The sequence below is a fragment of the Leucoraja erinacea genome, chromosome 17, assembly GCF_028641065.1.
Source record: "Leucoraja erinacea ecotype New England chromosome 17, Leri_hhj_1, whole genome shotgun sequence".
In the NCBI taxonomy this organism is placed as follows: Eukaryota; Metazoa; Chordata; class Chondrichthyes; order Rajiformes; family Rajidae; genus Leucoraja; species Leucoraja erinaceus.
In genome coordinates, this window is record NC_073393.1 from 19,008,492 (window position 1) to 19,032,806 (window position 24,315).

The following is a 24,315-nucleotide window of genomic DNA, read 5'->3' on the forward strand; positions in this document are numbered from 1 at the left end:
AGAAAAGCATTCCCTCCTTACTTCTCCAGAAATATTATTTCAAAGATAAAGAATCATGGCATTATAATTTTGTTTGCATTACTATTTGTTTTCATTGTTTCTAAATTCAGACCTGCAATAGTGAGAAATCACTGTTACTTTACGACAAGCACTTTAAGGAATCATTTCAGAATACTCTGCCCTCTGCCATATATAATTCCGAACCAAAGTGGAGAAAGTAGAAAAAGTACAAAGCTGCTTTATCAAGGCCAGAAAATAAAGCAGTGCCATCAATGCATTTTTCTTTTCAGGTATCTATTTCTAAAGTAAAAACTGCATAAATGGAAACCAAATTTCCCACACAATTTTTCAATAATATTATCTTAAAAAGTTAAATAAAATCAGTCTCAAAAAAATTACTCTTTTCTTTCCCAATCTGTAATGCTACATCAACTACTTTTTATGAATGTTCCCTCCTCCAGGTCTAATAAATCTAGCAGTACAAAGATCAATAATTACAAATTAGTCTTCCAATGAATGAAAATGTAAAATAAACAATTTAACATGCAGCAGTATATGACTTTGGAATTAACAAATGGTTGACTATTAGCACCATTCACTGATAATCAAAAAAAATTGCTTGGCATTTAAGCGACTTTCAAATAAAAATTTGAGGTGTCAGAAGTTTGGGGGAGAAGGCAGGAGAATGGGATTAGGAGGGAGAGATACAGTGCCCTCCATAATGTTTGGGACAAAGACCCATAATTTATTTATTTGCCTCTGTACAAAATACAGCTGTGTTTATACATAGTTCTCCCCATTTCAGGGCACCATAATGTTTGGGACACATGGTGTTTGTAATTGCTCGTGTGTGTTTGATTGCCTCCTTCATGCAAGTATAAGAGAGCTCTCAGCACTTAGTCTTTCCTCCAGTTTTTCCATCACAGTTGGAAACTTTTATTGCTGTTTATCAACATGAGGACCAAAGGTGTACCAATGAAAGTCAAATAAGCCATTATGAGATGGAGGAACAAGAACAAACTGTTAGAGATATCAGCCAAGCCTTAGGCTTACCAAAATCAACTGTTTGGAACACCATTAATAAGAAAGAGGGCACTGGTGAGCTTACTAATCGCGAAGGGACTGGAAGGCCAAGGCAGACCTCCACAGTTGATGACTGAAGAATTCTCTCTATAATAAAGAAAAATCCCCAAACACCTGTCCGACTGATCAGAAACACTCTTCAGGAGTCAGGTGTGGATTTGTCAATGACCACTGTCCGCAGAAGACATCATGAACACAAATACAGAGGCTACACTGCAAGATGCAAACCACTGGTTAGCTGCAAAAATAGATGGCCAGGTCACAGTTTGCCAAGAAGTACTTAGAAGAGCAACCACAGTTCTGGAAAAAGGTCTTGTGGACAGATAAGACAAAGATTAACTTAAATCAGAGTGATGGCAAGAGCAAAGTGTGGAGGAGAGAAGGAACTGCCCAAGATCCAAAGCATTCCACCTCATCTGTGAAACACAGTGGTGGGGGTGCTATGGCCTGGGTTGCTGAAGGTACTGGCTCACTTATCTTCATTGATGATATAACTGCTGATGGTAGTATAATCAATTCTGAAGTGTATAGACGCATCCTATCTGCTCAAGTTCAAACAAATGCCACAAAACTCATTGGCCGACAGTTCATTCTACAGCAAGACAATGATCTCAAACATACTGCTAAAGCAACAAAGAAGTTTTTCCAAAGCTAAAAAAAATGTTAATTCTTGAGTTGCCAAGTCAATCACCCGATCTGAATCCAATTGAGCATGGCTTTTTTCTGCTGAAGAGAAAATTGAAGGGAACTAGCCCCCAAAACAAACATAAGCTAAAGATGTCTGCAATACAGGCCTGGCAGAGCATCACCAGAGAAGAGACCCAGCAACTGGTGATACCCATGAATCGCAGACTTCAAGCAGTCATTGCATGTAAAGGATATCGAACAAATAAACATGACTACTTTCATTCACATGACATTGCTGTGTCCCAAACATTATGGTGCCTTGAAATTGGGGCGGGGGGGGGGGGGGGGGGGAAGAGTATGTATAAACATTGCTGTAATTCCTACATAGTGGAACCAAAATGTATAAAACTAGCATTTGCTGAAATTTGACGATGTACACTTTAACCACATGTGAATTTTTTCTATTACAAATCTCAAATTGTGAAGTACAGAGGCAAATAAATGATGGGTCTTTGTCCCAAACATTATGGAGAGCACTGTAGATCAGCAATGATGGAGTGGCAGAGTAGACTTGATGGGCTGAATGACCTAATCCTACTCCTATTCCTTATGACCTTAAGTCAGAAATCCTAAAAAGATTTAAACCAAGAATTAAGATCAAAGGGAATATTTGTAAGAGTGTTTTCAAATTAACATTTAGGCACAACAGCTTTTCACTGTCTATAATAATATCAACACTTAATCCTGCAAAAACTGACTAATGCTAATTGAATTGTATGGTGCCAATAATTGCAATTCAAGATATAATGGTCAACTGAGCAAGTTTGCCCATGCAAACGCTTAAGAAAAAGATATGCAAGTTTGAACTCATTATTATAAACTTAAATCCTTTGGAAGAAATAGCAACTAAAGTTTTATCCAACTGCATAATTTTTGTCTTATACATCTGTTCAAAAATTTGATTTTACAATGGAATGTGCAACATTGGAAAATTTAGCCTCAGTTCTAAAAAACATTAAATGGTTAATGTTCCAAGCATTCAAAAGATTGCAAGGCACAATTCTTCAAATCAATAATTAGTCAAACAACATCTCCAATCACTTTCCAATCGCCTTTGCTCAGTAAAGGAAGAGACCAAGTTATCAGGAGATCTAGATTGGCCATAAACAGAGAGCAAGCCATGGATTCCGTTGCTAATTTACTGTTCAACAACTATTTCCTTTGGGGGAAATTGTCTTTAGCTTTACTAACCTTTACATTTGACAATTCCGTTTTTTGCTTCTGCACTTGCTAATTTCACATCTATTCAATTTTACTGAGTGTCAAATACATCCATGTAAAACACAAAAAGAGGTGAGCCTAGTCTTTAGTATCAAGCCTTAAATGAAGGATGGACAAATGAAATACACACCATGAATGTATGGCTGCCATGGAATTATTTAACTAGAAACCACCATCATATGAGGAAATAGTTAGTCAACAAGGGTTTATGTTTTGCATTCCATGGCCACAAATCTTTGCAAATCACTTTATAATTTAGCATTGTTGATAATGCAAAAAGCACTTGTAGCAATCACAAGCTCCATATGATGCAGACTAGATAATTTACTTGCAAGTGATGTGGACTGTGGGAGAAATTTCAGCCAGATCACTGGGGAAAACCCTGTGTTCTTCTTCAGAACAGCACCTTTAGAATAGTTTTGATACATCTAAGGGGGCACATAGGACCTTGCTGGATGTCACCTCTGAAAGATGTTAACTGTCAATGAAGCACTTCTTCAATACTGTATCAAAAGTCTCAACATAGATTTTTGTACACATCTCTGGAATAGGGTTTTTAACAACATTCTAACTAAAAGTAGTAATTATTCAGACAACGTGAAAAAATGCAGGCATATTGCTATTTCTCATAGGAAAGTGAAAAGGCAGAGTTAATTTGCATCTATAGATATTACAGTCTCTTTGCGCAAAGGATTGATGCAAAAGGGAAAGGGCACACATATCAACAAGGGTGACAATGAAATGAGGGGATACAATTCCCTGTAAAGCCTCATCAAGCTAGGACGTCAGAAAAGAGCCAGGAAGTCATCTAGCTGAGAAATCAACCAAATGTCCCAGTTCAATAAATTATTTTAAATAACAACCAACAATTTCTAATTTTGTCACTATACCTGTCCTTCTGCATGTTTCCATGGCCGGTAAATGAGATCAACAGGAAAGACTTCGATCCCCATCCCTTTCTGGATTCCATATACTACAATTTGCAGACCTTTGCTGTCACGAAGGATGAATCCTAGATGATCCAGCTCATATGTCACCTCCTTAAAATTTAGGTTTGGATTCTAAAAATTAAAAAATAACATTATTACCAAAATAATTTAATTAAATACATCACTAATATAATGGATCGTACATTTGGCTCTATGGAAATGGGAGAAATAGAAGAAGAATCATTTTAAATGGAAGCCACAAATTCTTCAAAACTGTGGGTTAGGAATAGAGCTTAATACATTCTTCTGCGACATGAATCTAACAAGTCCCATTTCCATGCAATAATCTTTATCCCTCAGGTTTCCAATTTCAAATAACTCAATATGCTTCCAGTACCCTTTCTGGCTGTGAATTCCACCTTGCACGTATTTGCTCATTTCAGAAGTTTCTTTATCTACTCTTGATGATCTATCAGTATCATCTCACTTTTACTTTTGTGCTATGTAAAACAAATGTTGTAATGATACTATTATCAAACTTCAAAGTAATTTATATCCATTAGGTTGTGCGCATTAGACCAACCCTTGGGAAACACTGCTGAACAAAGATCGCAAATCCAATCCAGTTAATTACTAAAAATGTTGGAAACACCAAGTAGGTTTGGCAGCATCAGTGAACAGGGCAGCAGCTTTAACATTTGATATTAAGGATCATTTGTTAAAACCCTCTTTCAACTTCAAACTTTGTTCCTCTTTCCAAAGTTATGCCTGACCAGCTCAGCATTTCTAGCATTTTCAGATTTATTTCAGATTATTCCATGCTTTTCATCTCTGACCAATCATTGCCCAGGATACTTTCACTTATCAGCAAGTGACATCAAGCACCACTTAGTCATCAATATTCACTGATGCTCTGTGTGGAATTCACCAGAACCACTTTATTAAAGCCTTGGTCCAAATTCAAATAGGTGAATTTGTAGAGATAATGACTGCCCCTGATATCCCTGATATCAAGAAAACATATGACTAAGTGTGGCATTAGGAGCACTGAAATGAATGGACATCAAGGGAAAAATAACCAACAAATGGAAAGTGGCTTTTCTTGTTACAGGTCAATTATCCCAGCACCATTTGATCTCTGCAGGCATTCGACACAGCAGTGGCCTATTTTCAGCTGCTTCAATGATATTCCTTCCATCGTAAAAGTCAAAGTGAAGGCGTACACTGATGCTGGCTCTCTTTTCACTAAACCACACACATCCAAGTACTATTAATTACTTTTCTCTATTCCATGACTTAGACGCTGTAATGTTTGAATAAAGGTCAGAAACAGCATTTCGCCATTGTTTTTCTTTTACACAGACTTTACAACTCTACCCAGGAAATAAAATCTACAAGTGTTATTATAATACGGTATAATGATAATTCCTGATCCTATACACTGCATGTGTCATTTGGAATCCAAAATAGCAATAGCTAATAGAAAAAGCAAATTTCCATTCCATTAAAAAAAAATAAAGGTGGATCTTTAGTCCATAGCAATGTTGTTGGCTTGTTTTTATTGTCATCACTTGAAAACTTAACGAATGGCTGCACGCCATTTTTATTAGGCGTGGGATTGAACGGTAAGGGGCAGGGGGGAAAAGTGCTTCACCTAAAATAGCTTAAATTCTTCAAAGAACATATCTGCATCACAAGTTCCCATCCCAAAATGTAGATCAATAAAACAGCAGTTTTTAAAGAATGGTTTTGTGTGACTCAAAACACTTACTCCGAATATAGCTGAGATTTAGACCGGGGAGGTGGGGGGGGACATAATTTAACAGCATTGGTTACATTATGGGATCTCCATGCCCTCACAAGATGATCTTAACACATATTGAAATGTTTTAAATGAGAGGTTTGACTTCTAATTGTTGAGATTGCCGAATCTGAAATGCAGAAGGATCTGGGTTCATGATTCACAACAGGTAAACGTGCAGGTAAAGCAAGTAATTGAGAAAATCAACATCAGCAAGGGGAATTAAATACCACGGAATTTATGATTCAGAGTAGAAACAAGGAACTGCAGATGCTGAACACATAAAGAGACAAAGTGCTGGAGTAACTCAGCAGGTCAGGCAGTTTCTCTGGTGAACATAGATAGATAACAACAATTTTCTAGCTACTTGTTGGAACAGAAAAGTACAGCACAGGAATAGGCCTTTCAGCATATAATGTCTGTGCCATACATAATGCATAGAAACTCATCTACCTGCACATGAACTGTATTCCTCAACTCCCAACATAACATGTGCCCATCTGCCCAAAAGCTTCTCAAACACCACTACCATATCCGCCTCTTCCAGCAACGCTGGCAGCGTGTTTCAGGCACCTACCACCTTCCGTGTAAAAACCTCACACGTCTTCCTTAAACTTTACCCCTTTCACCTTAAAACTACAGCCTCTCGTCTTTTGATATTTACACTCTGGGAAAAAGATTCCAACTGTCTATCCTATCTACGTCTCATAATTTTATACACTTCGATCAGGCCGCCCCTCAATCTCTGGCATTTCATGGAAAACAATTCACATCTGCACAAAACTGCAGACTGATATTCTAAGGTGTGCTCCAATATTGAAGATGCTTATAGAGGTGTACATAATCATGAGAGGAACAGATTGGATGGATGCACAGAGTCTCTTGCTCAGAGGAAGGGGAATTGAGGACCAAAGGATGAAGGAGAAAAGATTTACCCTATTTCCCGGCATTGAAGACGCTATTTTTTACCCAAAAATAAGGCGCAACGTTTTTCCTGTGTCTTGGAGGCCGACGGTTAGGTTGTTCGCCAAGAAAGATAGACTTGGCTATCCCTCAGTATGGCAACATCAAGAACGATGTTGCTGTACTGAGGGATAGCCAAGTCTATCCCTCATTGCTGGCAGCTGGTGGGAAGCGGCTGGAAAAGGACACCGCCGCTGGGGGGTGGACAGAGTTCCTTACACAGCGTGTGGGGAGTCTGGTCCGGGTCAGCACTGGCAGGAGCGTTGAGAAGAAGAGGGTCGGTGACCATGCCAGCAACTCACTCACTCCTGCCGTGGCGCTTTGGGCACGGAGCCACCGCATTGTGGCTGGGGAGAGAAGTAGCTTGGGTGGCCGCCGGGACGTAACAGCGGAACTGGCCATAACCTCGGTGCCTTCTGCCGGCCCGCTCACCTCTGGCAGTGCTCTCCGTCTGAACACCTCTCTACTGCCGCTCGCCGGCCTCGCTCATGTCAGCCGCTTCCCACAAATCCTTAGATTCAGACTGCCGCCAGAAGCAGGACAGCTCAAGAGCGAAGATCATAGAGCAGAGCTGGTCAGCAGGCGATGAATAGCAGGACAGTGGGCGGTGGAGCTTACTCCTGTGTCAGCGCAAGTAACCTCAATTGGTCCCTTGAACTAGTATTGTCATTCAATAAGATCACAACTGATTCAATTTGTCCAGGTGTGCTCCTGTTTTTCCCCCACCATCCTTCCACCCCCCACATTCCATTTGCTCAAGAAAGAGAACATTTCTGTGGTCCTGGCCATAATCCTCCAAACATCTTTCTATTAGAATACCTAGGGCCAGAAATTGCAACTGTTATACCTTTTTTGAACAAAGTTGCAAGTCAGTTTGATCTCGGTGGTGAGAAAAATAAACCAGGACAGAATCAGCAGTAACTTAGACAAGTGCAGATCGATTAGAAAAAGCCAGCATAGTTTTGCTAAAACAAATTGTGGCTACATATAGTGATAGTGTGTTCCTATGAAGCAAGAGGAGGTGAAGAAAATGTGATTGATGAGATACTTATGGGCTTCCAAAGGCCACTTGCCAATATAATGGGCCAGTGGCTTCAAAAGATGCGTCGACTCACAGAAAATTGGCTAACTAATAAGAAACCGATAGTAGTTACAGGATGCCCTTCAACTGAAGGCAAGTGTCAGCATGTCCATCGGGATCAGTATTAAGACCACTGCTTTTCTTTATACCTTGAACTTGAGTGCACAGGGCCTAATTTTCAAATCTGCGGAAAACATAAAACTATGAGGAGGTTTTGATAGATTTCAAGGAAGTAGGCAGGCTGACGGAAAAGTCATAGGTGGCAGATTTTATTTTTAAGGAGTTAGTACGATTTTCAAAGGCAAATATATGCAGGTTTGGGAGATAGAATAGCTGGATATTTTACATATAGCCAGCCGTAGATTGATGGGTCAAATGACTGGCTTCTGTGAAACGATGTAATAATTCTGTTATTTGAGATAATTGCTAACTTGTCACATCCCATAAGTATAAGACACAGCACAAAATTTAATTAGAACAGCGGTAAGTTACTGTTTAACATCTCTTCAATTAAAGACATGATTAAAATCAGACAGATATACTAAACACACCTTTTTATAAAAATGTACCCTATCTATTTACATTCCTTATTCTACACATCAACAGATGATAAAGCTCCCAACATCAGCCTTCAAATAGGCCACTTGGACTCTTCAAAACCGTCATACTTTTGGCAATGTTCCATTGGGCAATAAACAAAAATAGGAAACCACTCTGGCCAGAAAAAAAGCTATTTTTTTCATATTTTTCTTCAATCCTTCCATTAAACTTCAATTACCTGACATGAGCAAACATCAATAAAAAAAGGCAGTTGGTACATCACAGCTGCCATATTTAATCCAAAAGCAAATACCTCGGGAGCAGATGTTGATCCTTTTTTGTGATAAACATTTATCTCACCAGCTCCTTCGAAGGATAAAATGTAGCTAATTTTTAAATGAATCCAGTATTTGCTTCAAATGTATTCTTTGGCGACCATATTCACACTCTCCCAACAGATTCACAAGTGCTAAATTTGTATTTAATAATCTTGTACTTGCTTTGTAACTTGCCATCTGTAAAAAGTATTCTGGGTTTTGCCCCATTGAGTGTTTATATGTCTAGTGGTCATTCTCAAATATATTGTTGGGAAGGGTCCATAATCAATCAAAATATCCCTTTTCCTCATCTGATTAATATAGTAATATCTCTGCTACTTGGCTATAGAGTTTAGCATAAATAAACAAAATAGATTACACACCAAGACAAGTACTGATTCAAAAATGATTAATTACAGCTGAGAAGTTTTCAGTGCAATTGCCAGAACATGAAAGTGTGCTGTCCAAATTATATTCCTCAAATTTTGTGGAAATGCAACAGGTTGTATTTCCGACAGCAAGCAGGAACTCTGAAATGTAATGTTGGTCTCTAGTATCACTGGAAATCTGACTTTCAGCCTTTTCCCCCTTTCCCTGAAACTTGATTTCTGTACCTTCCATCAGATTGTCTAAACCATTGACTGAACACATTGATTGGTATTTATATTCTATCAAGAGCTGGCTGCACAGGCAGAATAAATCAATGCTCCCCAAGCTGGCAACCTTCCAATCATCCATTTGCTAGTCCCTCGTCACATGCAAGGAATTTCCTAGTCTAGACGTTGTTGGGTTTTCCCCAGTTCTAGCAAAAGTTTTCAGAATACCTGAACTGCTGATGATTTGAGCTACCTGGCCAAGCAAGATCTCTGTACAGGCTGGGATAGGAAGGTTGGGCATGGTGAGGTATGCTACCAGGGTTAGCATTAAATTGCATTACACCTGAATTGTCACACCTTGGAAACAGAAGCAATGGTTTTCTTCACTTTCTGCTGACTTTCATACTACTACGTCAAGGCAAATAAAAGATCAGTTTCATGCTGGCTCCAATTTGGAAATATAATTTTCTTAACCATTTTTCACCAAATCAATATCTAGATTTATGGAGCCTCTCTACACTCCAAGAAGACAGGAAACACAAAAGAATGTGCAGGAAGGAACTGCAGATGCTGGTTTAAACCGAAGATGGACACAAAATGCTGAAGTAACTCAGCGGAACACACAGCATCTCTGGAGAGAAGGAATGGGTGACATTTCGTGTCGAGACCCTTTTTCAGATTAATTAAGTTACTCTATCTTCGAGCACAAAAGAATCTTGACTGGTCCACTTATTGGGCTTGGTATTTGAAACAAAACTGTACTTTAGTACAGGCTGCATGGCTGTCTCACCAGATACAAGAAACAGCGAAAATCAGAAGGGATATACCATCAAGGTGGCTTGCCAATTTCTGTTGATAAAATTCCAGGGATAAAATCGGGTGTGACGATTAAATGTGTCCATCCACAACATTTAATGTAGGAATTATGAAACATGTTGAGTGCTCGTTGCATATGTTTTAACAGAGTAGCTGCATACAATGGCTTAAGTGTGGGATGGACCGGATGAGTGGAAAGGGAAATCATAGAATTGCAGAGGTCTGGAAGGGTCCAGAACACCTATCAAACTTTGAACCAAAATTGTATGTAAACCTTAGATGTAATAATATTTGAGACATCTTCTTACGATCCAAAGATGTGCATAGCACTATAGAACAACATTTTATACATTAGGATTAATAAAGCACGTTCCAAAATATTTTCCTGCGTTCATAAAATTTATTTTTGCCAACACTATAATAAGAAATTCAGACTGAAGAGGGACGGTGACTATTACTGCCGGTTAAGAACTCGAAAAATAGCGCATCGGACCTTCTGGTTCCAAAATTCAACTAAAGCATTACCAATGAAGTGAGGAGATAATGCTGAGAGACGTTTGTTGGAGTGTCTCAGTAAGCAGCAAACTATCCACGGTCTTGTCATTATGTACCAATCGATCCCTAAATGAAAACACCCCCTTTACAGTTTACTCCCTTTACGTTGGAATGTCTGGCACTGAAGCCACTGGTGTGAGCATAGCTCCTCCGTCCCTAATCTATTTGCACATACCTGCTTACAATATCTATAATTCCGTTAACAACTTGAGGGCTGTATAAATAGCACTAATTATAAAACATCCACCATTTAATTTATATAAGAACTTGGAAAAATAGATGAGTTGCCCATTTAGCCCATTGGTCTAATCACACTGAAACCATGGCTGATCTTTAACCTCCATGACACATCCCATGAGTCCTTTAAAATATATCATGATGTTTAATAGGTCGACACAAAGTAATTCAGCGGGACAGGCAGCATCTCTGATGATCCAGAGATGCTGCCTGTCTTGCTGAGTTACTCCAGCATTTCGTGTCTACCTTCAATTTAAGCCAGCATCCGTAATTCTTTCCTATACATGATGTTCAATAGACTGAACTAAGAGACTTAACAAATAGAGAATTCCAATAATTCACTGTCTCAGAGGTAACAACTTTTCCTGATTTCTTATTTTCGGACAGTGATCCCCTAGTTTACCCCTAACAACTCCGACCCTCGACGCATGTGGCAAGGCATCCAGGCCATCACGGACTATAGACCCACCAACACCACCCCCACATCCAGCGACACTTCCTTTCTTGAGGAGCTTAACCACTTCTATGGCCGCTTCGACAGGGACAATCTAGAGACAGCCATCAAGGCTGTGCTCCCTGCTGATCACCAACCCCTCACACTCACCCCCTACGACGTGAACGTGGCACTGAGTAGGACTAATGCACGCAAGGCGGCTGGCCCTGGCGGCATCCCCGGGCACGTCCTCAGGGCCTATGCTGCGCAGCTGACAGACGTCTGGACTGACATCTTCAACCTGTAACTTGCCCAGGCAGTTGTCCTCACGTGCCTTAAAACCACCTCCATCGTGCCGGTGCCAAAACACTCCACTGCGGCAAGCCTCAACGACTTCCGCCCAGTTGCACTTACCCCCATCATCACCGAGTGCTTCGAGAGGCTGGTCCTGGCGCACCTAAAAGGCTGCCTACCCCCCACATTGGATCCCTATCAGTTTGCCTACCGCAAGAATAGTACGGAGGATGCCATCTCAACGGCACTTCACTCCGTCCTCTCCCACCTCGATAACAGAGACACTTACGTAAGAATGCTGTTCATCGATTACAGCTCAGCATTCAACACCATTATACCCTCTAAACTGATCACCAAACTTGGTAACCTGGGCATCGACCCCTCCCTCTGCAACTGGATACTGGACTTTCTAACCAACAGACCCCAGTCTGTTAGGTTAGACAAGCACACCTCTTCAACCTTGACCCTGAACACCGGCGTTCCACAGGGCTGTGTGCTGAGCCCCCTTCTCTACTTCCTCTTCACCTACGACTGCACACCTGTACATGGTACTAACACCATCATCAAGTATGCAGATGATACAAGTGATTGGCCTCATCAGCAACAACGATGAGTCGGTCTATAGGGAGGAAGTCCAGCTCCTAGCAGCATGGTGCGCTGACAACAAACTGGCCCTTAACTCCAAGAAGACCAAGGAGCTCATTGTAGACTTCAGGAAGTCTAGGGGCGGCACGCACACCCCCATTCGCATCAACGGGACGGAGGTGGAACGTGTTTCCAGCTTCAGGTTCCTGGGGGTCAACATCTCTGATGACCTCTCTTGGACCCACAATACCTCAACTCTGGTCAAGAAGGCTCACCAGCATCTCTTCTTCCTGAGGAGACTGAAGAAGGTCCATCTGTCTCCTCAGATCCTGGTGAACTTCTACCACTGCACCATCGAGAGCATCCTTACCAACTGTATCACAGTATGGCATGGCAACTGCTCTGTCTCCGACCGGAAAGCACTGCAGAGGGTGGTGAAAATTGCCCAACGCATCACCGGTTCCTCGCTCCCCTCCATTGAGTCTGTCCAAAGCAAGCGTTGTCTGCGAAGGGCGCTCAGCATCGCCAAGGACTGCTCTCACCCCAACCATGGACTGTTTACCCTCCTACCATCCGGGAGGCACTACAGGTCTCTCCGTTGCCGGACCAACGGGTCCAGGAACAGCTTCTTCGCTGCGGCTGTCACACTATTCAACAACGTACCTCGGTGACTGCCAACCACCACACCCCCCCCCCCGGACACTCCTCCCACAGGAAAAACACTATGTCTGTATACATGTAAATAGATTTGTTTATTGAAATCATAATCTATGTCGCTCTTCCAGGGAGATGCTAACTGCATTTCGTTGTCTCTGTACTGTACACTGACAATGACATTTAAAGTTGAATCTGAATCTGAATCTAGTAAGGCTTCTTAAGACAGAAGAAACCATCAGAAGCCTGCATGTACCCATCCAAGCCCTATGTATTTTGTATATTATCATTTTTCCGATGCTGGCCTTGTTCTCTTAATATCACCTCAAAGGAGGACAATTTCCAAAATCTTCCAGTCAGAACCCTGGAATTAACATGTACCACTGATTTATAATCACTTCCACAAATGAGAACCTGCAAAACTACTCAATACATTTTCTCCAATGCCAATCTAGTTGAATTGAGTTAATTACCTCTATGCACCTTTGCAGTAAAAGAAAAATAGGACATTTCTATTCAAGCTCCATTGCCTATAGGCAAGATAATCTCCTGTTCAAGCCATTTTCATTGCATTATGCTATTGAAAGATCAAAAAAACATATCCTCTGCAACTTATTAATGAGATGTGAACATTGCTGCCAAGGCCAGCATTTTTCACCATTCCTAACTTGATGGTGACAGATCTTTCTTAAATGCAACCAGTTTCCCAAGGCAGCTCTGCTTAATCAATTAGTTGTGTCAGTTAAGGTGACAAATTAATTATGTCATTTCTGGTTAAGCAACCAAAATAAATGGAACTACAGCACAGATTATAGAAAAGCAGAATCATTGAACTGTGCTGTGATGTAACAAAATGAACAACATTTTATCAATATTCTTTTAATGGATAGCCATTGAGAGGTGGAAAAAAAGCATTTTTGACATTTGGAATTGGAGTGCTACTAAGCAGTAACCTTTTCAGTGCAAAAATATCATATATCGCCTGTTATTGCACATAATGAGATTTCAGCATCTGTCATTCTGACCAACGCAGAAAATCTAATATTTCAAGCATGGTTTCAAGCATGATGAACTAGACAAAATCAAATTTACCCCCACATCAACAGCGCCACTCTTTACAATTTAAGTAAATGGCATTTTCTTTTTAAATTATATTTGACAGCATCAAAAATGTAAAAAGCATTTTCTCTAAAATATCAATTGTTAACTTACCACATCTTTCACAACATCAATAAATATTTCTACATTCCAAGTATGGGCCTGTGCAGAATCAGTTTTATCCTTTCCATCACTCCAGATTCCACTTCCAGGGGCTGAGATAGACTGTGAACACAAGTAAAACTTTCATTGATAAGTAAAAAAACTAATCAGTGATAAGTCTGCATGCTATAAAATGAGGGAATTGATAAGATGGATGGTCAGTCTTTTCCCAGAGTAGGGATTTACAAATAGAGGACAGAGGTTCAAGCTGAGAGGGAGAGAATTAAAAAGAGATCCGAGGTGCAAGTTTCTCCACACAGACATTGATGGTAGATGGAACGAGCTGCCATAAGAGGTAGTAGAGGCAAATACAATTGCAAAGTTAAAAAACATTTGGAAGCATACATAGATAAGAAAGGTTTACAGGGATATGAACCAAATGCAGGCAAATGGGATTAGCTCTGGCAACTTGGTCAGTATGGACAGGTTGGGCTGAAGGCCTGATTCCATGCTGTATAACTCTGATTATCGCAAAACAAATTACCAATTTAGTTATGTCTTATAAAATGAACAGGGAGAATACATAATCTTGCTTTAGTTTTAGTTTTAGAGATAGAGGGTGGAAACAGGCACTTCGGCCCACCTGTACACTAGTTCTATGTTATCTCACTTTCTTATCTTACATACATTGGGGACAATTTATGGAAAACAATTAACCTACAAATCTGCACGTCTTTGGAATGTGGGAGGAAAACCGATCAACCTGAGAAAGCCCACAGCACCCATAGTCAGTATCAAACCCGGGTCTCAGGCACTGTGAGTGCAGCAGCACTACTTCTGTGCCACTGTGCCACCCATTGAATAGTATACCTATTAGTCTATTTGTTAACATTGAATGAATACAGAGCTCAAGCATGTACTTAATCTTGTCAATCAATAATTTTACCAAACTTGTCCATGCCCACTCCAGGTTGGGCCATTAAAAACGTGTCAGTATAAGAAAGCTCCTTAGTGCTTTCTACAACTCCTCACTCAACTTTCTACAACACCGCTCCTTTTCTATCTCAGCAGCTTTAGCCAGTGAACAAATATCATGTCAGCGCTGGTATTTCGACACAAGTCCCATACCAGTTTGTGCCTCACCTAACTTTTAAGACAACGCACATTAACGTTCCAGTGATTAACTAGTGCACATCTTTACAGTTAAATGTTCATTAAGGGAGTGCTGCCTCACAATATAATGTAATGCAAGGCCTCATTTATATTGACATGTCTGAGTAAAATTGGCAAAAATCTAAAAGCATGGACAAATCTAAAAGCATGGGCGAGTGTGAACTGAGAGGGCCTGAAAAAATGTTCCAGGGAAGTGAATACACCCGGAATAAAAAGCTAGATTGTACATTTGAATATGTGCAATTCTGTACAATTGAATTAATCCAAGATTTTCCATTCTGCCCTGCTCAGTGCACCATTTTTGCAACTACTCAACTTCTGGCTATTTTCTTCTCATTGAAATCAATGAGTTGAACTTAATTCTGAGTGCTAATTTTCCCAACTAAGTGCTACAAAACGTCATAAAAATTGACAGACTTTCCGCCGTTCAAAAATTCTGTCCAGTTTAGCGAGTAAAATCAACAATTTTGGGGACAACGGGAAGATCTGTCTCATGGTTTCAGGGAGAGCTGGAGGGATATTTTCAAAATATCGATAAAACACATTTAGTCACAAACTTGGGTAAATGCTATTACAAATCCACCAGCAAAAAGATGCTATACATGTAGGTGCTCTGGAGAGGAAATATGCAACAATTTTCTTGGTCTGATTGGAACCTTGGTCCTATGGCACACTATTGTGGTGAAATGGCTCACAGCTGAGAAATTAATCAGAATTACAAACAGATAGTGGACCATACAAAAATGGAAAGTCAACAAATTCAGAGTACAGTAAGAAAGCCACACTATAATGAAACATTAATTTAATAACTCTACTGAAAGCTTTTCATATATTCTTATTTTCTGAAATTATGTTTACTTGTAAGGAAATGCCATCAGTCAAGCCTGAATGCGTCCGAGCCATCATTCCCAATACCCTGGCAACCTGAGAAGCTGTCACTTCCCGAACTCCGAACTGCAAAATGATCTGACGGCATTCTTCAGCGCTGCAAAAAAAAGTACAATTTCTGGTGGTGAAATAATCTAAACAAATGTGATAATTTTTTCTCAGTTTTGCACAAACTAATGGATTACTTTGAACATGAACTTTCATGCAAAGTCACAATGCTCATCAATGTCATTTATAGAATATGCATGCCTCCATCACTGGAGGAAACACTTTAAATTCACAATGTTATGAAAAAAAGTGACTTTGACATTCTCCAACTGCACACAATCAAGTAAAAGCCATTTAACTAAAGCAAAACACAAATCTAAGTAATTTATGTAGTAGCACCCCAATATTGATAGCAGGTTACAAACCATCCATATGCAACACAGATTAAATCCCCACAATCTTCAACAATAGACTTTGCAAGGGCTAGAATTGACAATCAAGATGTCAATGCAGATTTACTTTCAGTGCGTAACATTGATCTTGTTGTGAAACATTTGTCATGTAAAGGACAAATGAAAGATAGATGCATAGATTCAGCCCAAGCACATAAAAAAAAGTAGTGTAAGACACGCATTCTCAATTATAAACTTAGTAGATTACAATTGAGGAAGCAAACAGATACGTCCACTTTTATAATGGACTTTCAGAGGCTATTAATGTAGTGAATTTATTATCAGAGCATGTTGAGGAAAAATTGTATTAATGCTCCCTTTTTAACAAAGGTGACATACAATTTATAAACTACATCACGATACTCTACATCCAGACAGATTTATGGCCATGATTTCCAATGATGTATGTTTTGTTATGCAACCGTACCACTCAGGGCTTACCAAGCAGTGCTTGTGTCCTTATTCATAGCAAGAATGAAATAAAGTAAAAAAAAGAGCACAAGAGGCTGCTTGAGGCATAGTAAAAAATTGGGTGCATGTATTCCATTCACATTAGTAGCAAGTTTTTTTTTTTGCGGAGGAAAGCGTTAAAAATTGTTTAAATTGGACACCAGGTCATTTCAAGAGGTTCAAATGCTTGATACGGGTGCCAAATACTTATAAAATGGTGATTTGCTCAAGGACAAAATTTGGAATTGGAATTTTATAACACAATCTGCTATTCAGCCACTGGAATGGCCCCCAAAGCTCTTCATTTAGTTTTATTTGCCTGCACATTTCATAATTCCTTTCAAATATTTACCCATTTCCCCTTCAAGAAGTATTACAGGATTATCCTTCCATTGTTGCTTCTGGCAGGCCATTCTATTGCCTGACCCACCCAAGTTATTATCTCACTTCTTTAATTATTCTCCAATTATCTTAAGATTTTTACCCTCCAGTCACTAATACTTAAAACTGTCATCATTTTAAACACCTACAAATTGGAGCGTTATTTACTCTGGTGAAAATTGGTTCACTAATTCTCTCTCGAAGACCCTAATACCCATTACTTCTTGGCGCGATATATGCCATCTGCATTCCAATGACAGGCACACACATTCTACCCTGTCATTATACAACAAGTGACTCAGTTAAAATTCTTTAGAATTGCATTAACTATTTGTTTCATAAATAAAATTCCCAAATACTTAATCTTTCCATCCTACACTTTGAAAAAAGCTCCAAGTAACTCAAGCCATACTTTATAGTTAAAAACCAATTGCCTTTCAATGTTTGTCATCATTTTATCTGTATTAATACAGCTCCTATCTTCATAACTCTGGCTTTAGGTTTATCAGAGAAAATGGTTTTCTAACAGAAGACAAAAACCATTCAAGGAACTCCAGCAAAGTAACTTGTTCTTCGGGCAGAAGGAGTTCAATGAACAAACAGCTTGGGAAATATTTCAGCAGCTTCCAATAGAACTCATTAGTCTTGCTCAATGATGTTTGTAGTATTTAGTATTAACCCAAAAGTCGGCTACAAGTAAATTTTTACATACCTTGTACAAAAGCCGTAGCCTACTTCTTGCATAAAATCTGCTAGTGAGCTGTCCATCGTCGTTTTCACTATCCCTCCCGAATCAGACAAAATCCTATCCATCAGAATGTCCCGTTTTTCAGGATATAGCAGTGGTGCAAGCACCACAGGACAACGCTCTTGCGGAAAATCTGGTACAAAAAAAGTATAATGTATCAAGAAAGTAGTAACTTAGAAGTATTGACTGAAATAAATCAATGGGACTATTGAGATCCCACTAAATAATTAGTATTCATCTGGAAAGTATATTAAAAATAATTCCCAACAAACATTGAACATCTAAGCACTTTTTGTCTGCCTACCCACATTTGTACAATCACAATCAAGTTATTGTCAGAGAAGCTCCAGGTATCACTCTCAATTACTTCTCCCCCAGCATAGAGTGCCCTTGCCATTCGATACCGATCCAAAGTGTGAGGGTGCATAACTACATTACAGTTTTGTAACAGAGTAAATTAAACCCAAACTTATATTCTTCACTATTCTGTAAAATAGGAAATCCCATTTGAACAAAGTATCAGTTGGTGATCAAAGCACATGAAAATGCCTCGGATGTTACTAATCATTATACATGATTCAACTAATAACCAAGGACCTCTTTTTCCCCCCATTCCCTCCAATCCTGTAAACTATTTTCTGAAATAGGTTTACAGGATTCAATAAGTTCCAAATGATTTCATGCCCCTTTTGTGTTGCACATTTTGTGTTTTTCTACTATAATATTAGAGTTCAGAATATTAAAGCAAGCACCTTCCATACACAGAATACCACGGTTCAAAGAAAAGGTTTCCTGGGAAAACGTGAATGGACAACAAACTTAGTAGTAATCCCCCAAACGTAAATATTTGATAAGATTAGATATAACATCAAGAATTATTCCACAGATTCACTCTTTTTCAGATTCACTTAAGCTTCTATAAACCCTACAACAACAAAAACAAATTAGTCCTCACATCAGCTGCAATAGTTTAATAAGGGCATATAACTGATTTTAACTACCCACAATTTCCCATTCTGGCATAGCACAGTCTGGGTGCATAGGGTCATCCAACTGTGCTTTACTTACCTCTGCACAATGTCTTAAGGAAAGCGTCAATCTGTTCCTGTCCGACACCAAATGCTCCTTTTTGCCCAAAAAGAAGATGGGACAGGAGCAGGTGCAGGACCTCTATTGCAATATCCTGAAAGCCACCTTCTTGGTTCCCACTCACGTCTGCGTCAATGTAGGATCGCAGAAGATCAGGAAGCTTCTGTTTCACAAATTGGAGAGCTGAAATTGGAGAGAGGGGTTTAACACAGCAGCAAAAGTAACCCAAATTTTGCCTCAATAGTTAGACCAGCAGGTACAGAGAACTTCAGCCCTACAAATTCTCAGATCACTTCTGACTGTTGAATCTTCCAGTAGGAGAAGATTGGACAAAACAAAAGGAATGATAATGCATATACAGTGGTACTTATTTGGAAGCTCCAAATAAATGCAACATTCCAGAACAGGGCATATTACATCCAGCCTGCAAATTCTGAGCTGGTAAAGAATAAATCACTTGGTATGAGGGGTAGCAGGGAGGGCAATTAAACCCATTTGCAACTCAAGGAAACAGATATCATATGCATATAGATATCGTATATTCATATATCATATAAACATCAATGAAAATATTTTGTTTTAGATGGGGTTTTTTTACAAAGTACTGCAGCTCTCTTGCTGTTGAATCAAATACACATAAATAAAGATCTTGCTGTGACTTATTAAAATTAATTTCTTAAAGATTAAATAGAAAGCTGGCTCTCAGCATTTTATTTTGAAATTTACTTATAATAATCTAATAAAAACATATCAATCAAAGTAATTTAATACAGAATCTGGTATTAGTGGCAAACTGAATGATCTTTCATGGATAATCTTAAACTTGCAACCATCAACGAGAAATGTTTCTAAAATTGGTCCAAATATAAACACCACTAAGGAACTGGGAAGAGATTTTTTTTTTTTAACTGTAATATGCAATGAAGAGTATTGAAAATACTGTTAAAGTTAGCTTTAACCCCATTTCATTTACAGAACAAGAGACGTAGATTGGCTACAGCATGTTAGCCAATTAGAATGCTTAGTAATAATAACCGCGCCTAATTATAACATTCATAGTGTTGGATCCAACCCACTGTCTACCAGTCAGAGTAGCAGTGTGAATGTGTGATGAACTGCTTAGCTGTTAATGATCTGAACAATAAAGATGCTTGTGCTTCAACCTGTGAGTCTGGATTCCTTACACAAATCATTGACAATAGCACTAAATTAGACCAACCAAAATCACCAGCTTCAAGTGATTCTTTCCACTTTATCTACTGTAAGCGTAACAGACAACTCGTCATATTGCATCTGACATCTGAGCATATCCAAGGTATTTCACCAGACCAAACTGGTGTTAACTCAAAAGCAGTCAAGTTTAACTCAAAAGCAGTTAAGCAAACTATCCTAAGCACCAAACACTTAAGAAAAGTTCGTTTTTTGTCTGGGAGCCTTATATTAAGTTCAATCAACTACTGGTTCTTGCCGTACAACTTCATTGCTTTTAAGTTTCTAAATGGCACTGCTGTTTTTAAACAAATATTTCCAACAAACTTCAAGCATTTGAGCAATTCTGACAATTTGTGTTCTATGTGCTCCACACTATGTGTGTTATGAATATGTGTGTTATGATTGTGTTTATAATTTGTTTGGTTGTTTTGCACAAAAGTCCGCGAGCATTGCCACTTCCATTTCACTGCACATCTCGTATGTGTATGTGACAAATAAACTTCACTTGACTTGACTATGAACATTATGCGATTGATATTTTATATCAAACTATTAAGTTCAGCTGAAGGGGAAAGTGGGAAAGATAAATGTTATTAACCCAATAATCTTGAACCATTAAACCATTGAAGTCCAGGATAAAACTGTCTGTACAACAAATATAATTATTCTCTTTTAAGCTTTCAATTACAGGTTGAAAATAATTTACATAAACAAAACACTCACCAAACGCTCGCAGATCTGAGCTAGAAGAATTCAGCAAGGCGAGGCCTAAGATAACCTGAAACACAGTCGTCCATAAATCAAAACAGAACTGTCTGTGGTGTGAATACATTTTAATCGGAGAGAAGCAAGGTTCAAGCCTGCAGAACAGCAATATATTACCATATTATCTTACCTCTTGGACTTTGCTTAACTTGAGCACTTTACTAAGTTGAGTAAACAGGTGGGGTGAAGGTTTCAGACTCTGTAAAGTAGAAATAGAAACTTGGGTTGTATAGGATAAGAAATTTAAACATAAATTAGAAATTTAAAAACAAAATCCAATGGAAATTGCATCTGAATCAGCAAATGGAAAATGGAAAACTTCAAGATGTAAGACAAAAACTTTTCCCTTGATTCTTCAGATATCTAGATGTCTATCAATCTAAGTTTTAAATAATATCAATGACAGGGTGTCTATAGCCCCCAAGGCTCGAGAACAATGATTCCTCTCCCTCTAAAACAAGAAATCTCTATTTCAATCCAAAATGGTCTACTCCTTACTTTGAACCGAGATTTCTATGTCTTCCCCCATTTGCTACTTTTAGATTCCTTTGCCAAGGGAAACATCCTCCTTGCATCTACACTGTCCAGTCCATCTAAGTACGCAGTACATCGCAATGAGGACTCCTCTCATTTTAAATTCCAGACGATCAGAGCCTTACAAATAATCAAAAGAATCAATCTGGCAAATTTTTATCCCCCTCTAAACCAAATATATCCATCAGAAAATTCCAGATGTTATCTGACAAAGGCCATATGTAACCAGCATAGACAACTTATTATTCTACCCAGATTCTATAGCAATGAACGATAACATACCATTTGTACTATTACCATACCATTTCCAAATCACCAGCCATTCACGCATGTGCATAAATCACTGAAAGTTAACAAAGACAACCAGCTCCATTTGAATAATCAACATTTCCCAATCTTAAAAAATACTCAGACATGTTTCTTCCACTGAATCACCTTGTGGCGCATTCATTCATACCATGTTCAAACTGCCATATCGCTACTCGTCAGCACGTGGAAATGTAACATTTGGTTCCCCAACCAAATTAATGTTGACTCTAAATAGTCAGGGTCAATGCAACAATCTCTGTGACATCCTACCAGTCTCTGTCTGCCAACCCAAGATACAATTAATCTTACTTTAAAAAAACATCAGTAATAACTTTAAACCATACTTGTATATAATCCTCAACTCCACGAGCTCTAAATGTAATTCAACATATGGCATTTTATCGAAAAACCTTCCAAAAACATACGTATACCACAACACCTAGCCACCCCCCCCCCCCCCCCCCCCCCCCCCCCCCCCCCCCCCCCCCAACATCAATTCTCTCCCAGATAAAATTTAAAGAACTCTAAAACATATGTCAAACTTGGCTTCCATTTTATAAATCCATCTCTTCGAATTCAACCAAAGCTTTGACTGGCCCAATTGAAGAGCAATTTTTGCATCACATCTTGCATGCCATCAGCCAGTCGGATGCAGGGTTGGCCTTAGGCCAACCTGGCACAAGAATGTGACTTAGGCATCATTTCAGAAACAGTAAAAGGAGATCACTCTTCTCTTAGAGCTATTTCGCTATTCAATATGATTGGAACTTTCCCCAATGTCCCCTTTCCCTATACCATTTGATAACTTGTGTTGAAATGTCAACCTCTTTCTACAACCCCATGCAGTTGCAAATTCCACAGGATCACATCAATCCAAATCTCTTGCAATATAACCCGAGATTCTGACAGCAAGTTCTATTCATCTCTGCCAGAGGATTTTTTTTCCTCACAGACAGACTGCCTATGCCTGTCATAGTTTTCTTACCTTATTGGATCACTATCAATTCTTCTCGCACTTGGTGAATGTTCATTTTTAGGCAAGATCAAAACTACATTAAATATTCCAAGTGTGATCGCGACAAGGCTTTGCGTAACTGTACACGTATTCAAATCCACTTACTATGAATGCCAACATACCATAAAGATAGTTCAATCGGAATTCCTGAACTCCTGCAAATAATTTCAAACACCAGCATTCTCTCATTCTGAAAGCATGACTTGCAAGGGTGCCATACTGGACATAAATGAATGAATACCAATGATTTGTTTCAAGTTACCACTTCAGTTACAGATTTATACACCTATCAGAATAAATCTTACAAGAGTTACCAATATCAGAGATATCAGACAGAATCGCTTTACTCACCAATAATTTTGAATAATGCATTGGTAATAACCATAACATGTGAAATCAGGATATGAAGCTATAACTCAAATAAAGACAACTCCAACTCAGCAAGAATGAGGCAGAGCCACACAAGGTGACAGACTGCTTAAGGATGCAGAAAAGTGAAGTTTTAGAGACAATGAGAAACTGCAAGACAGGCAGTGTGCAGCTATTACAACACCTTTACTGTAATATAGAAAAAGACCAACAAGCACAGACATGTGATATCTGGTGACAACCAGAATGGAATCCACTGCAATGAGGCTTGAATATTAAAGACAATTCTTGGATAAAATGATAAATCCATAATACCTCAAGAGAATCAAACTTAAATTAGCAAGTTTAATTAAAATCCATTTTCATTCTACTAACGAACAGTGTTGAATTCAATGCAGCAAGTAAAATTAAATGAGATTTTAACTCCTAATAAACACTCCATTCTACAACTTTCAAAGTACATTGATAAGACATTTTTCATTTACAGGTATGAGAGATTCAAGTCAACACATCCCAAAGTACAGTACTCGGTTGTAACCAGTGCCTACCTTCTGATAGTGCAATGGATTGTCAATGGCGTAACACAGCGTCGAGATAAAGTTTGGCTTGGTAATCAGCGACGCGCACTCCTGAATCAGAAACTGCGTCTGCAATAATAGTTTTTGGAAGAAGGTTAGAATAATTCAAGACAGCCTAAATGTACCCAAGTAATAAAAATTCAAACACCTCATACACAATAGTTTAAAAAAAAAGCCAGTGCTGGAGTAACTCAGCGGGTCTGGCAGCATCCCTGGAGACATTTACGTAAGAACGCTGTTCATCGATTACAGCTCAGCATTCAACACCATTATACCATCAAAACTGATCACCAAACTCGGTAACCTGGGCATCGACCCCTCCCTCTGCAACTGGATACTGGACTTTCTAACCAACAGACCCCAGTCTGTGAG

General features: G+C 39.0%; 1 protein-coding gene across 11 annotated transcripts in view; it reads right to left on the minus strand.

The window, feature by feature from the left end:
• cnot1 (CCR4-NOT transcription complex, subunit 1) overlaps nucleotides 1–24,315 on the minus strand; it is a 145,052-nt gene that overhangs the window by 88,494 nt on the left and 32,243 nt on the right. For all 11 annotated transcript variants that reach the window (XM_055648724.1, XM_055648723.1, XM_055648725.1 and 8 more), the window contains 8 exons: nucleotides 23,914–24,012; nucleotides 21,269–21,337; nucleotides 21,097–21,151; nucleotides 19,141–19,344; nucleotides 18,037–18,205; nucleotides 16,024–16,150; nucleotides 14,005–14,115; nucleotides 3,882–4,052 (listed from right to left, as the gene is read on the minus strand). In XM_055648724.1, coding sequence (XP_055504699.1) covers nucleotides 3,882–4,052; nucleotides 14,005–14,115; nucleotides 16,024–16,150; nucleotides 18,037–18,205; nucleotides 19,141–19,344; nucleotides 21,097–21,151; nucleotides 21,269–21,337; nucleotides 23,914–24,012 — 1,005 coding nt within the window. The remainder of the gene's footprint in view (nucleotides 1–3,881; nucleotides 4,053–14,004; nucleotides 14,116–16,023; nucleotides 16,151–18,036; nucleotides 18,206–19,140; nucleotides 19,345–21,096; nucleotides 21,152–21,268; nucleotides 21,338–23,913; nucleotides 24,013–24,315) is intronic.